Below are 14,648 nucleotides of genomic sequence, written 5' to 3'. Positions count from 1 at the left end.
CCAAAGTCTGAATACCTTTTCACCCCGAAATCCAGTCAGTGACAGAAATGGACACAGCTCAACCTTCATAGACAAGGGGTTTCCTCCACAATAATGCTGGCCGCAACTGAATGATTCCAATGTTCTTGAGTGTGGTATAAAACACCAATCAAACAAATAATTCACACACAAGCTATCCAACCCATCCAACCCAGGTACCATTATTAAAGTTTTTGTTATGTCCCAACCTGTGTTTGATTCCAGGTCTCCCAATTTCGAGGTGGTCACCGAAGTCATTAGGTATGTGTACACAGTGCCTTCTTGTGGCAGGGCAAGTCCGTGCCATTAGTGTTTTATTACTGATGTATCATGTCAAAGACACTAGACTGGATACCCAACAAAATTACATTAGAGTGACACCAGGTCAACCAGTCTTGTTTCCTCCCTCTCAGTGCTCAGCGAGGGAACAACAGGTACCATTTTTAAAGTCGGAACTGGGCTCTATCTCAGGTAAATCACTGCTTGAGATGCTTTAAGACACTAACACTGTTATCAAAACCACAATGATTTCAAATTTATTATGAAAGACCACATTGCTGAAAAGTCAGAGACTACAAATAAGAAAAGGGTCTAACCTCAATCTGAATCACTGTTTACTTCATTTGAATGCGTTTTTACTTTATATTCAGGCTTTATATATCATTTGTCCTGCATTTATGGCAACAGTATTGAATTTGATTCAATAGTCTGGAGTCTCTGGACTGGTCTACCAGCTTCATGTGTCCTATTAAGGATTCAAATCCCCTGTTTGTCTTGATGAGTTACAACTCCTGTGACTGAGAGGACCCTTTCCCCTTGCCGCCAGTCGTTTTCTTTGGCAGTAAGGCAGCTTGTATGTTGGGCATAACTCCACCTTCAGCAATGGTCACTCCCGATAGCAGTCGGTTCAACTCCTCGTCATTTCGAATCGCCAGCTGCAAATGTCTAGGAATGATCCTCTGTTTTTTGTTGTCCCTGGCAGCATTGCCTGCTAATTCCAGCACCTCTGCTGCCAGGTACTCCATGACCGCAGCTAGGTAGACTGGGGCACCCGTACCCACCCTCTCTGCGTAGTTCCCCTTTTTCAGCAGTCTGTGTATACGCCCAACAGGGAACTGTAGCCCAGCCCGAGAAGAGCGGCTTTTACTCTTGGTCTTTGTCTTGCCTTTGCCACGTCCTGTCATTCTGTATCACCTGCCAAAACTGGATTTAAATGCACTGATTTACAATAAACATGGATTAAAAAAAAAGACAAAGATGAAAAGAACATTAAAAAAAACTGAAACTTTTAACTGAAATATGCTGTTCGAAATACTAGTACCAGAACTCCTGAAGTTTTCAAACTTTGAATCAAAGTGCCTCTTCACATAATGTGATCATGAAAAAGCAAAATTTTGAATCTGTAGAGTTGAAGTTGCTGTCACTCGCTAGTGACGTAAATTAAATGAGGAATCTGCTTTTCACCAGGAATACGGACCGAAAAGTCGGCCAGCAATCAACACAGGCAACAACCTTGTCTTTGCAATAGTCCCCACGACCAACAATGTGCATGCATACAACCTGTCATTTTACGAGATCATCACAAATGTACATGGAAGGAGTCTGTCCACCATTTCCACGTTCTGGTTGATTCATTATGGCGATCAGAAATGATCGACACGCTATGCCAGCTCAGTGAACTATCTAAAGATTTGCAGACCACAGTTTAATGCGCTAATTCTAGTAAGCTTACCCAGTCAGAAGAAGATATAATTTAACCACTTTTGTCCACACTACTCCGCCTTGGAATAACCCAGGTTGGATCATGCAGAACTTACGAGTTATTATGTTGGCTTGCAGTCAAGGCCAGAACCAGCCTACAACACTGAGCTTGGAGCTGGAATTTGGCGCCAAAGTTCACTGGCCAATCGTTTCTGTCTATTTTCAGCATTTGCATATTTAGATTACCTGTTGGGAATTTAGGTCTATGAGAATGTACATTTTGACTCTTATGATATCGTTACAAATTGAAAACATTGTGTGCAGTTTGTTAGTGTTTTTCATAGGCCTAAATAGTACAAGTAAATTATGTAGGCTCTTCATCGGTTGAAGCAATGGTATAATATTTTGTTCGGCGGATGACCGACTTCATTCTGTGCTAATTTAACAGACTATTTTAGTGAATTTACGGCAATAATTTTCTCGAGTATCAGGCCTTAAAAAATCTATTTAACTCAGATAAAAGCACGTTGACCGCTAAAATTTCTTTTTTAAATTTTAGTTTTAGTTGCCTTTTTGTTAGTTTTCTGGGGAAGCATTTTGATGTCGCAGTAAACAATTCTGAGAGAAAACTTAAAATGTTAAGTTTCGAGAGACTGTCATACGGTTACCTTGTTTTATGCCGGTGTCTTTCGTACTGCATCATATGCTTTGGTATACAAGTTTTGTGTCATGTACATGGGTACACTATTTAGCCTAATTGTCATGTACATATGATGCACACCCTCTACACGGTGCTCGCGTGTGGCCGAAGTGATTAGCACGCCTGTCTAGCACAATGACCAATTCGATCGCTGTAAGTTCGCTTCTCTCTCCGTCCGCACGTGGGAAGGTCTGGCATCAACCTGCGTACGTTCGTGGGTTTCCCCCCTGTTCTGCCCGGTTTCCTCCCACCATAATGCTGGCCGCAGTCGTAAACGTGAAATATTCTTGAGGACGACGTAGAACATCAATTAAAATGAATGAAAAAATAAATAAATAAATAAATAAATCTATACCCATGTATAAGGCACATTTCACTTAACCGGCCATGGTTTAAGTCCCCGTGGTTGCATGCAATCTATGTGCATCCAATACCTGTATATTCGTTTTGACTCCTCCTCCAAGAATCTGATATTGTATATACGTATAGCCAAACGTGATCCTCAAACAAATCTGTGTGAGATTTTGAAATATTCCTTTTACAGTATACACGTATGTCTACCCATTAAGATGATAACATGTTCATTTGCCACGCAGAAAGCGATGGATATCCTCCCACGTGGACCTACAGCACAACTCGGTCAAACTAAAACTCGCGTATGAAGTTCCAAACGAATTCACCGGTCATTCTTATTACGGATATAGAAGGCCCTAAATGCAGCTAAAGATCAGCTAAAAAATATTTAATTAGAGCATCACTTACGATATTCTGTTCAAACGAGAAAGCGCTACTTTCGATTCCTTCGTCAGAGGGACTTCTACACTCTCATTTATCTGTCATCGGGTGCCATGGGTGTTTAACTAACATCGTTCTCCTTAATTTGATGACTGGATTGCAATAGTGGCTTTAATTACGGAACAGTGGGTGTTGTAAGGTCAAGCTGTATGGATGGAGAAGATTTCTCTTCTCCGACGAAAAGTAAAGTGATTCATCCAACTCATTCTGAAACATGATTGTTTATGGACGTTTTGACCTTGATGTTAAATCTGTCAAGCGCAGCACGTTTTGATTTAGACGGGGAACATTCCTTATAAGAAGGGCTTTTCATTACCTGGTATACAGTCTGTTTCTGTTCCACCTCTGCACTGCTTCTGGAGTACTGATTGAATGTTTACGGCTTAGCGCCGCTATTGCTTGAAGAAGACTCCTCTTTCCGTACAATCTAGGGGATCTTGATGCAGGATTGTATCTTCTAGGTCCATCTTATGTGTTGCAAAGATTCTTTGGTCAAGTTTTTGGATTGCTATTCTATATGGGCTGCCATATGCACCAAGCTAAACGAAGTGGATAGGCGGCTGGTTTGTTTTCGTCCATTTGAGAACAACGGCATCTGCATGATAATCCTCGACACATCTTTGTCTACTTTACTGCAGGGATAGTGTGCGCGCACAATTTCACCTCCAGACGGCGAATATGTGGAGATCTATCAAAAAACGTTTTGGGTGGAACGCTCTGGAAGTAGTTGGTGTATCCATAGAAAATCTTCTATAAATGATAGTTACAGGTTAATCACAATCGCATTTGGATAGTACAGCCAAGCCTTTGTCATGGTGAAATACTACTGAACTGGCAGTCATGTTACATTTTTTAAATTTGTTCATGTTCAACTCCTGTTGCCTGATGTCCACCGCTCGTCGTAGAATGTTCCACGAACCCAATCTTCTCGCGATATCAAGAATTCACAGTAATCATCAAAGCAATGAATAATGCTCCATTTGCATAGTAGTGACTTCATCAACGAATGATATATCCATTAAGAAATAATTTGCTTTAGGGTCCATTCAGTTAATGCATTTATGGCTCTTTACAAATATGCCTGCCTGTATTACAGAGTAGTAGTTTAACGGCCTGCATATATCAAGTGGCAAAAACCTATCTTTGACGTCCCTGTTCACCGGCCACTCAAGTACCCATCGTTTAAAGGCAATTTACTAGGTCGTAAAAATTAGACATTTTTTTTTTCTTTTTTGTTTTCAACTTCAAAGTAGACAGTTACACTGTACAAAGAACATTACGGAATAATTCAGTTCTTAATCTTAGCATCTGGCGGAACTTTCAATTACCAGTACTCCTGATGGAAAGCTCAAAAATCGGATCAAAGGTTTGCTTTGACAGCTTTCAGACATGTAGATCATAGGTAAGAATGTGACACGAGCGTTTGCTTACCTGAGCTAATCTACCTTAACCCACCGTAATAATGGGGGTAAATAAAAGAAGTACACAGCTGGGCATGTAAACTGTTGATAAACTGTTAATTCAGCTGACAATCTTGCAAATCTTACATGTAAATGTACATGTCAACTGAATATTCAGGTAATAAGGCACACGAAATACACACAAAATGTGGACTGCTCAATTTTCTTTGCTTCATAAACAATCCAACCACCCTTTTAAATTGGTCTTATTATATTATAAACTGAGAGTTCACGATACATTGATGTTTCTCTTGCTTTTTGTAATTTGCGCAACGCCTTGTAAAGTGACATACTCCCTACAGCGCATCCGTCGCTCCCTACCCTTCGCTTTATATCACTGCCACCAATAGCAAATTTTGAACAGAAATGTTGAACAACGCCGAGATCTCTGGGGTTACAATGATGAGGCAGGAAATGATGTCGGAAAACACAGGCAATCCGTCTCAACCTTCGTCTCTAGTAATATTTTATACACATACATTTTCTTTATTTAGAGAATGTGCAACGTGATTCTAACCAACGCCTAAAACAATTTTGTTGATGAATGGTAATTAAATAGTTCCGCGGGAGGAGACAAGTGATGAGGCTAATCTGAAGCAAGTCGCCGTGCGTCTCACATAATCCAAAGGTCAAGCTTGTCTATTGGTACCAGTGATGCAAAGTGAAAGGTAGAGAGCGACGCATGCACTGTAAGGAGAATGGTAAAGTGATTTTTCATTTTATCAAAATGTGTGATACATAAGAAGGCTATCATGTCTTAATTTACTTCTACTGTAAACATGTAAGTTCCAATTAGGTTTGACCCCCTCGGGTGGTACCAATATCACGTCCGTATAGATTATGGTCGTCCATCACTTACCGGGTAAGATAGCATGCGCTATATCTGTAAAATGTAATACCATTAGTGTTTGTACAGATAGAGTAATGAACAAAAGAAATACATTGTACATTATATCCGATGAATGAAAGAAAAATTAGGTACAAAAACAATACATTTATGGTCAGTGGTCGGTCATCATTTTGAGATATACAATTTGACTGCTCAAGATGAAGATAATTAACCAAGTTGTCAAGATATACCTTTTCAGTCTCGATTAAAATAAAGATATGGAAAATGTGGTTTGTAGGTCTTCATGCAGGTAAATTATTCCAAAGACGAGGACCAGTTTTTACTCAGTGTGTGAAAGGAAAGGTCTGGTGGAAGAAAAGAAAGGGCGATATAATTTAATCGCAGCACTTCGCGTTTCATAATATTTAGTGGTAGCCTAAATTAAATATTTTTGTAAACAGAGATTGGATCATAGCAAGTAAGGAAATGTTGTGACGAAAAAAGCTATACGTAAGTAACAGTCATGAATATTTAAAATTAAATTTATGCAAATGTCTTGTGTTATGGTAAAAGTGGCGTAGTAAATATTTTTGTCGAGTAGAATTGAGAAATTGAGCTACCACTTATTGTTTGGAATTTCGTCCGGGCCCCCAAAAATTAAGTTATAGCCCCATGCATGTACCAATATACATTTAGGCTATATGCATGTACCAGTTGTTAACATTTCTAGCTTTTTTTTTCGCCACGATATCGCTGCAAAATTGCCGATGTGGCGTTAAGCCATAATCATTCATTCATTCGTTTCTTATTTTGATTCCACTTTGGTATTTTAGGCGTGTATATAACTTTACTGACTACGCATTTCGTGGAATCTTTTAATTTGTTATGTAACATGAATATTGTTTAACCATGCGGTTCAGTTGATGTGAAAATGCATGTATAGAATGTAGCACGTAGCCTATGTACAGTATCATCATGCAGGATTATGTTTTTATGGGTAGCATGATTAAATGGCTTTACCATTACTACATGAATGTTTTAGATGTGTCATTTTTAGCCTGTGACTAAGTAACTTCTTTGTTCTAAAAATAGACAAAGACATCATAACGTATCCTAATAGCGCACGTAATTAGGGCGTGGGTATTTTGAAAAAGGTGCATTTCCCCACATCTTTACAAGGCTTGACGTCAAAGACATATGTCACGTGCCGAGATTCGTCACTCAGTAGTGAACTCTCACGAATGTGGAGGTAGATATGTTCACAGTCCGGAATCATACGGAAGAAGACCGAGAGCTTTTACGATGGCGTACTACGGTCAACAGCAACAGGCTTACCGGCCCCCAAATCCAGGCATGCCAGACCAAAACTTCTTGTGGAATGTCTTTCAAAGGTATACAGACTGTATTTATACACTCTTCATGGCATGTAATTATTCTGTTTTCAACAAATCCACCTGTCTTGTTGCACGCTTTACGAATGTTATCTGTTATGACAAAACGTACTGTGCACACCCGTAGACCTACTCTGCGGGACCTAAGTAAACATTCTCATATCCATTGTAGTTGGTATTGCGAAATAATGTAAGGAAGAAATCAAACTGTAACATCTATCAGTTTCATGTACATATGATTATATCACTCAGATAGCCATGATGTATGGGACCACTGTGATTGTTGCTTTATTCTACACTGCTGCTGTGAATTGTATTTATTGAGAATTAAAATCAAAGCAATTCGGCGGGTTACAAGCGAATGGCAAATCACAGTTGATACAGTAATTCCGGTCCTATCATATTAGTCCCCTCATCAGAACTGATTATATAATGTAGCGACAGAAATTGTTACAAAAGGTACTTACATTAGAATTAAAATGTAGCTGAAGAAATGGTAATAAAAATGGAAATTTTTCTGCCACCCACTCCAATTTTCCAAAATATGGTGACTGAAAACAAGGAATCCAGCGTCATTGACTTAAACATTTTAAACACTGAGGACAGCATCAATAACTAATTATCAAACGACATGATACATGTGTGAAGAAAAGGTGTAAGGTATATGGCTGAACATAGGCTGGCTGGCATAACACGTACATGTGCTACACCTTTACCAGGTGCACTGTGCCTGACAAACCTGCTGACTTTTATGTAGTCTGTGGTGGATTAAATGGCGGGAACATAATCTATCAATGTTAGGAACATATTTTGTTGCAGTTACTGTAGCTATTCAACCTATACTTGTCCCTCTCCAATCCTCCTCTCATGATCCTTCATGTAATTGTCATGGATACAAACAGTAGTTGCACTTTTCTACCAATATATCTCTGGCTCCATTTAGAGTTGACCGAGACCGGAGTGGTCAGATCACATGGAAAGAGCTCCAGGATGCCTTGTCCAATGGTAAGTCTGTATTCTACAATGCAGTGATGTAGGTATTGCTCGCATGTCCACAGCATGGCCCAGTAGTGTCACTTGTAGCTCTGCCTGTAGTCACCCGAGTAATGTCACTTTCAAGGCTGTTTGTAGGTTTCACAGTTTGTAGATGTTCACAAGTGTGTTTTTTTGGCTGTCTTTAGTTTCAAAAACTATTTAATGTACATGTGTCAAAATCTGCCATTGCTCAAGTGATGAGGACCTGGTGCTATTAAATTCGAAAATTGACCACAGATACATGGCCTCTTTTTTTTGTAATCTTTTTATTTGAGATAAACTGTGTTGGCTAGTAGATTGGCCAATGTCAGCCGAAAAAAAAATCTCAGAAATTCAAATTGGCTAAATTCTGTGTTCAAAAGACCTCGGGATTTTGAAGTTATTAGGAACACTAGAACAGTGATCAGTACAAACAGCCTTTTGATGACTGATTTGTGTTTAGACAGGCATGCTGATGGTAGATGAGAGCGATATGTTTTATTTGTCTGGTTGAAAAGACCTGTTAATTATCTTTTTATTCCACTAGGATTGACAACGACCGCAGTGGCTCTATTTCATGCCATGAGCTACAACAGGCTCTGTCAAATGGTAAGGCTGCTTATCAAAGTTTGCTGTCTTTTATAGTGCCGTTGTAGTGCCAAGACATAGGGGTGAGTGATGACCACATGTTTAAGTACCCATATACAGAATGTGTATCTGTATAGTCCTTCATGTGAGTTATGATCACCAAATTTAAATATGGAGGCAGATTTTTGTTTTAAGCCTGTATTGTAAGGTGGCACTAACTGTGAACCTTGAGCCACTGTTGAGTCAAAAATGGTTTGTAGTGAACGTCAGCAGTGTAACAATGTATCAGTTTCTACTGAAATATCATACTGTCTGTATTGGGACATCATGATGAACTGGGAAGGAAATCTGATGTGAATTAAATGACGTCTAGGCCCTGCTGCTGAACGTGCCTGACAAACGTGCATGTTTACCTGTTTTCAGCTGCATTGAAGAAATAGATAGACGTACAGATTCTGGCATTATCATGTCAGAAGGGTAGTGTAACAGGAACGAAATCTGTGGTCTAAATCTCTGAAAATGAAGTGCACATATTCACACATCTCTCAGTATTTAGATTCGTCTAACAGAATGTCAGTGTAATTATTACTCAAGGATACTTTTCTTTTAGATTGTTAAACTGGCTCACAGCTCAGAAACGACTTGATTTCATCAGAGTGGATATTATCAAGATATGTTCAAGAGAACAAATTTTTGGATATATTTTATATGATTTGGCACATACACGTGTGGCTTGTTGCATGGTCTTCCAAGCTGATGTATCTTTTAAATGTGCCTGTATTGCATGTATACGTTTGTACATGTAGTGTTTAGTTTCATTTAAACATTTCAAGAATTTTGGGTGAATGAGTGATTATGATTTAACTCCACATTAGTGGTCAGTGATTAGAACATCTACATTTGAAAATATTTCAACTTCTGAATATCTGATATTCATTCATTGTGGGCTTGGAATGCCAAGATGTAGCAAAGTCTAGGTTAGCATCTGGACAAAAGCACATGTACACTAGTGCTTGGATATTGTGTGATACCAGTAATTGTGTCCTTTGGACTGAACTTGCCTTTCAACGGGGTTATTGTTTGTTTTAGTATATTCTTTTACCCAGTAATTAGGCACAATGTGTTAAGGATGGTTGAATGTTTGGTAGTTTGGTACATGACGTGTATTTTTCCCCTGAGATACATAAATACTCCTTAAATGTTAGAGTTTTAAATTTAGGGAAGAATAGACTAATGAAAGAGTTAAAATAAAGAAAATAAATAAATAAGGCTTCAGCCTGGAGAGCAAGAAAATGCTTTAGAATTATAACTCATAATATTAATAAGAACTACTGGCATTTTCTCTAAAATTTTGAACAATTTTGGTCACTTCAGCAAAGTATTTATTTGTTGAGAAGGCATAGTTTTGCAGCCTTCAGTTGTCACCCTCAATCCCCACCCCCTCCCATATTTCGTTATAAAAATATGCTGAATGGAATGCATGTACTTTGTTTTTTCCAGGGACATGGACCCCTTTTAACCCAGAGACTGTACGCTTAATGATTGGTAATACCACTTTTCATTTCTTCCTTGAGGCTTGTTTATGTTCACCGAAATTTAAGCAACATGCGTTTCATTTAAATAACAAATATTTAAATTAACTGAACTACAGTATGGTATGTATAAAAAGAAACAATTTGTTCAGTTATGTACATGTACATACTTATTAAAGTTTAATAACATTATATATTTCATTGAGTCACAGTAATTCACAACTGGTGTCACTTTATATCATTGAGTTTGAATGGTTACAGGTTAAGTAATTTTACTGATGAATGAATATTAAATGCATTTCCTCAAAAGGGTAATCTGTCATTCAGATTTGATATTTTTATTTTTTTTCTCATAACAGGTATGTTTGATCGAGACAACTCTGGAACAATCAACTTTCAGGAATTTTCATCTTTATGGAAATATGTAACAGATTGGCAAAACACGTTTAGAACATACGACAGAGACAACTCTGGGGCTATCGATAAAAATGAGCTGAAAACAGCTTTGACAAGTTTTGGTAAGTTTCATGATGTCATCATGAGGTACTAGTAGTTAGCATGCCAGGGCGGCGCAATGACCCATAAGCTCCTCGGGGTCTCGGTGGCTCAGTTGGTTAGCACGCTAGCTCAGCGTAATGACCCAGGAGCCTCTCACCAATGTCGTCGCTGATAGCTCATGCGGGCTTCCTCTGTGCTTGTAAGTGGGAAGGTCTGCTAGCAACCTGCGGATGGTTGTGGGTTTCCCCCGGGCTATGCCCAGTTTCCTTCCACCATAATGCTGGCCGCGGTCGTATAAGTAAAATATTCTTGAGTACGGCGTAAAACACCAATCAAATAAATAAATTAATAAAACATAAGGTCCTCAGCAGTGTGGCAGCTGTGAGTTCCAAGTCCAGCTCATGCTGGCTTCATCTCCAGCTGTATGTGAGAAGGTTGTATACGCCAACAATCTTCTGGTCGTGGGTTTTGCCCAGGCTCCTCTCGATTTTCTCCCACATAATGCTGGTCGCTGTCGTTTAAATGAAATATTCTTGAGTACGGCTTAAAATACAAATCAATAAATAAATAAATGATGTCAAATCCCTTTGCAACGATATTAGTAATGGCATTAGTGTACACTGTGCACAACTTTGCCAGACAGGTGATGCCCCCTGAGAGGCATTTATGGATTGTCCACCCATGTAGTTACCATGGGTAACTTCTCCCAGCACATCAAAACTTTATTTTTTACTTTACAAAATCTTAAAAAGTTAGATGCCCCTACAGTAGTGTTTGTTTTCTGAGTAGTGCTCTTCCAGACTGCAAAGCATGCATTATACTATCTGTAGTTATCATTCTGTGATATTCAATGTTTCTTTTTTTCCTAGGTTATCGCTTGTCTGACAGATTTTATGACATATTAGTGAAGAAATTTGACAGGCAGGGTCGAGGAGTTGTGGCATTTGACGATTTTATCCAGTGTTGTGTTGTAATGCAGGTGAGTCTTGGCTGTCTTTCATTCTGCTGTGGAGTGTATATATATAACAGTAATCCTGACAGGCTCATTCAGGTAGAGCATCACTCTAACATCAGACTGTTGACCCTTGACCTATGATGTCTCATGCTTCAGTCAAGGATTGGAAACTTCCATTGCAGCATTGAGTAGAAGGTTTGGTTGGTACTTGTCTAAGTGGTGGTGTTTCTCTAAAGCCTTTCCAGTTCCATTTGTCCATAAACCAGGCTGCAGTCATGAAATCTTCTTCGTCATGGCACTTGAATTAAATAAAAATTAATACATGAATGGTTGTGCATTCGTTCATTTGTGAGTGTGTTTCTCTTTACGCATAATAACCATTACTAATACACAAGGAATACTGAGTCAAGTTGAAGAAGTTAACCTTCTGTGGATATTTATGTAAGATATATGGAGGGAAATGTAGGAAGCTCATTAACTGTGACGGGGGCTTTGTGGACTAATGATGGCATTTTAACGCACAACGATAACTTGAGAGCTTATCACCAATGTGGCCTCTGTGAGTTCAGCTCTTGTCAGCAACATGCTGGTGGTAATGGGTTTCTCCCGAGCTCTTCTCGGTTTCCTCCCACCATAATGAATGAATGAATACTTGAGGTTTAACACCGTACTTAACAATTTGTCAGTCATATGACAACCAGGAGTCATTAGGTGCGTGTACATATACTGTGTCTTCTTGTGGCAGGGCGCCAAAGTGCCCACCCAGTCACATTATACTGACACCGGGTCAACCAGTCATGTTTCTATCTTATAACCTCTCAGTGCCGAGCGCCAAGCGAGGCAGCTGCAAGTATGACCTGACCCGAGTTTGTTCCCCAGGGTCTCCTGACTTCGAGGACCATTAGGCCACTAAACAGCCCCCACCATAATGCTGTCTGCTGTATCTACAGCAAGCAAATATATATTAAATATGAAATTAATGCGTGATTAGTATGTTATCACGTCAGTTCTGTTTCAATGAGAATCCATTTTGAGAAGCAGGATTTGGCATTAATACGAACAGTGTCCCATATATTATTAACTCAGTATTTTGTTAATCTCTTTTCAACATTGAGCCCAAGCCTCATACCTCATTGCAACTGTTTTGAAATGTTTATTTTAGAAAACTCATGTAGAAAAATATAAATGGTCAAAAATAGATCTGTTTTTCCAAAGACATGAACATTTTGTTTATCAGTGTGTTTTGTTTAATGTTTCTGACATTTCTGTTTTATTTGACTCTTTGCAGACTTTAACAAACTCTTTCCAAGGCTATGACACAAATCGCAGTGGATGGATCCAGATAACATATGAACAGTTCCTCACTCTTGTGTTTAGCCTGAAGAGCTGAACACTCTGCTCAAAGAAATACCAGCTGACATTTCAAAGACCCTTTTATGGTGTTAATAACCTTTTTTTTTTTTTTACTTTAAACCGTGTAAACTGTATGTAACTATGTGGCTTTATCCAAGTAAATTTTACAAACTATTTTAAGTTGATAATGAGAAAATTATTTCTAATGTACATGTATCTGAATTAATATGAACATGAGTGAACTTAAGTATTCTTTTATTTTATTTGGTGTAGTTAAAAATTTAGTGAAGTCATCTCTACTAGTGTTGTTAAGTAGCATACATATTTTCGATGCCAGGGTTATTTAGACCCCTGAAATCTGTAGTCGTTACTGAGTTAGCAATCTAAACTCATTATGTAATTATAGCACTTTCCTTGATGCCTGAGATTTCTATCTAACTGTATTTTTAGGCATCAGTGTTTACAATCTCTTTAACAGCATGGCAGAAATGTATGACCTTCATGTAAAGTTGTTTGGCCTTGGGCCAGTTAATTGCACCTGTTTTTTGTTATTATGCTGTGGTGATCAGAAGGCACGTCTGTAAAAGCCCCACAGTATGTGATGAGGATTTTTTGGTATTTTTGGTTTTCATTTTTAAAAAAGTAAGCACGTCCTTCGTTATGCTGAGAAGTTCTGTGAATTTACTCAGGAAACTGCATATTTGAGGGCATAAGTTGTTGCCTTTGTTTTTTTTATCATCTTGACCATACCATTCACACAAACTCCTGTGCTGTACAGATTAGCCGTAAAATCTACATGCAGTAATGTCATTGATTGTTTGTAAACAACCTGGTTCATGTGTTGTTACCAGGTAGGGAAGGCATCTTGGAGTTGATCATACACAACTCGGCACACAGTAGTTCACTTGGGCATATGAACAGTGAAATTTCAGCAGATCCTATACAAATCAGGTGAACAAGAAGGGAACTTCCACACTGGGGGGATTTCAAGATTTCTCCAGCATAAATAAGCAGTGATATCATTATGAATTAGGGCTGTTGTTAAATACCTTTGAAATCGGTCACCTGTTCAGTCAAGATCTTGGATTTTTATACCATTTGTGTATTAAGGATATATTAACATCTTTCATAACAACCATTTCCTCAATGATATTACAATCTTTATAAGTTAAATATTTAATGAAATTTAATTCCATGAAAATGCAGTGTTTGCAGGTGCAAGTAGAACGTGCCTGAAGAATGACATTTTTACTCTTGGATGCCGAGTAGTGAAATAATGAGTCGGAGGAAAACTGACATCGGTGGAATGTACATATGAACTATTAAAATTAAATCAAATTTCAGCTTCCTGTATAAACTAATAAACTAAATATATTATAGCCTGAGTGTTTTGTCTTTGTATCAACTGAACCCTTTGGTGGCTCATTTGACAAATGCTGTTCATGATATTCTTCAAAGGATGCATGTTTGAGTTCAGTCACCAATGGTCTGAAGGTTTGTAAAGTATCTGGTAAAGGAGTGTGGTATACTATGGGAATCCTGTCTCCCTTCATCCATAAGCTCCTTGGGAAGACTGGTAGACCCTTAAATTTCTTCCCGTATTGCGGACAGTTTCCTAGACCCGTACATTTCTTCCCATACGTCGGACAGTATCCCAGACCCCTACATTTCTTCCCATATGTGGGACCCCTGCATTTCTGTCCATTCTTTGGGCAGTACACTAGATTTATGTTTCTGCCCACTCCTTGATCAGCATGCTAGGCTCCTATGTTTCTGTCCATTCCTTGGACAGAGGGCTAGACCCTTATGTTTTT

General features: G+C 38.7%; 2 protein-coding genes across 3 annotated transcripts; one reads left to right on the top strand and one right to left on the bottom strand.

Moving 5' to 3' along the window:
• Positions 1 to 528: 528 nt before the first annotated feature.
• On the bottom strand, positions 529 to 1,889 carry LOC135475054 (histone H2A-like). The gene is made up of 2 exons (XM_064754795.1): positions 1,751 to 1,889; positions 529 to 1,221 (listed from the first exon to the last, which is right to left on the bottom strand). Exon 2 carries the CDS (start codon positions 1,200 to 1,202, stop codon positions 801 to 803), a length of 402 nt encoding a protein of 133 aa, XP_064610865.1. The 5' UTR covers positions 1,203 to 1,221; positions 1,751 to 1,889; the 3' UTR covers positions 529 to 800.
• Positions 1,890 to 6,782: 4,893 nt separating this feature from the next.
• Positions 6,783 to 14,213, top strand: LOC135475138 (programmed cell death protein 6-like). 2 transcript variants are annotated; one of them, XM_064754903.1, is made up of 6 exons: positions 6,783 to 6,894; positions 8,456 to 8,517; positions 9,997 to 10,041; positions 10,388 to 10,546; positions 11,396 to 11,505; positions 12,770 to 14,213. In XM_064754903.1, exons 1-6 carry the CDS (start codon positions 6,806 to 6,808, stop codon positions 12,869 to 12,871), a joined length of 567 nt encoding a protein of 188 aa, XP_064610973.1. In that variant the 5' UTR covers positions 6,783 to 6,805; the 3' UTR covers positions 12,872 to 14,213. The 2 variants fall into 2 exon arrangements, with proteins under 2 accessions (XP_064610973.1, XP_064610972.1); XM_064754902.1 differs by lacking the exon at positions 8,456 to 8,517 and adding an exon at positions 7,838 to 7,899 and having other exon boundaries at positions 6,784 to 6,894.
• The last annotated feature ends 435 nt before the right edge of the window (positions 14,214 to 14,648 follow it).

This window comes from Liolophura sinensis, chromosome 9 (assembly GCF_032854445.1).
Source record: "Liolophura sinensis isolate JHLJ2023 chromosome 9, CUHK_Ljap_v2, whole genome shotgun sequence".
Taxonomy (NCBI): domain Eukaryota; kingdom Metazoa; phylum Mollusca; class Polyplacophora; order Chitonida; family Chitonidae; genus Liolophura; species Liolophura sinensis.
Note: the sequence above shows the minus strand (reverse complement) of the source record. Positions and strands in the feature narration are given on the sequence as shown.

Coding starts and splice junctions, on each gene's coding strand:
- LOC135475054 (XM_064754795.1), bottom strand. CDS start 1,202: ATGACAGGACGTGGCAAAGGCAAGACAAAGACCAAGAGTAAAAGCCGC.
- LOC135475138 (XM_064754903.1), top strand. CDS start 6,806: ATGGCGTACTACGGTCAACAGCAACAGGCTTACCGGCCCCCAAATCCA. Junction 8,518..9,996: donor ACAACAGGCTCTGTCAAATG/GTAAGGCTGCTT, acceptor TGTTTTTTCCAG/GGACATGGACCCCTTTTAAC. Junction 10,547..11,395: donor AACAGCTTTGACAAGTTTTG/GTAAGTTTCATG, acceptor TTTTTTTCCTAG/GTTATCGCTTGTCTGACAGA.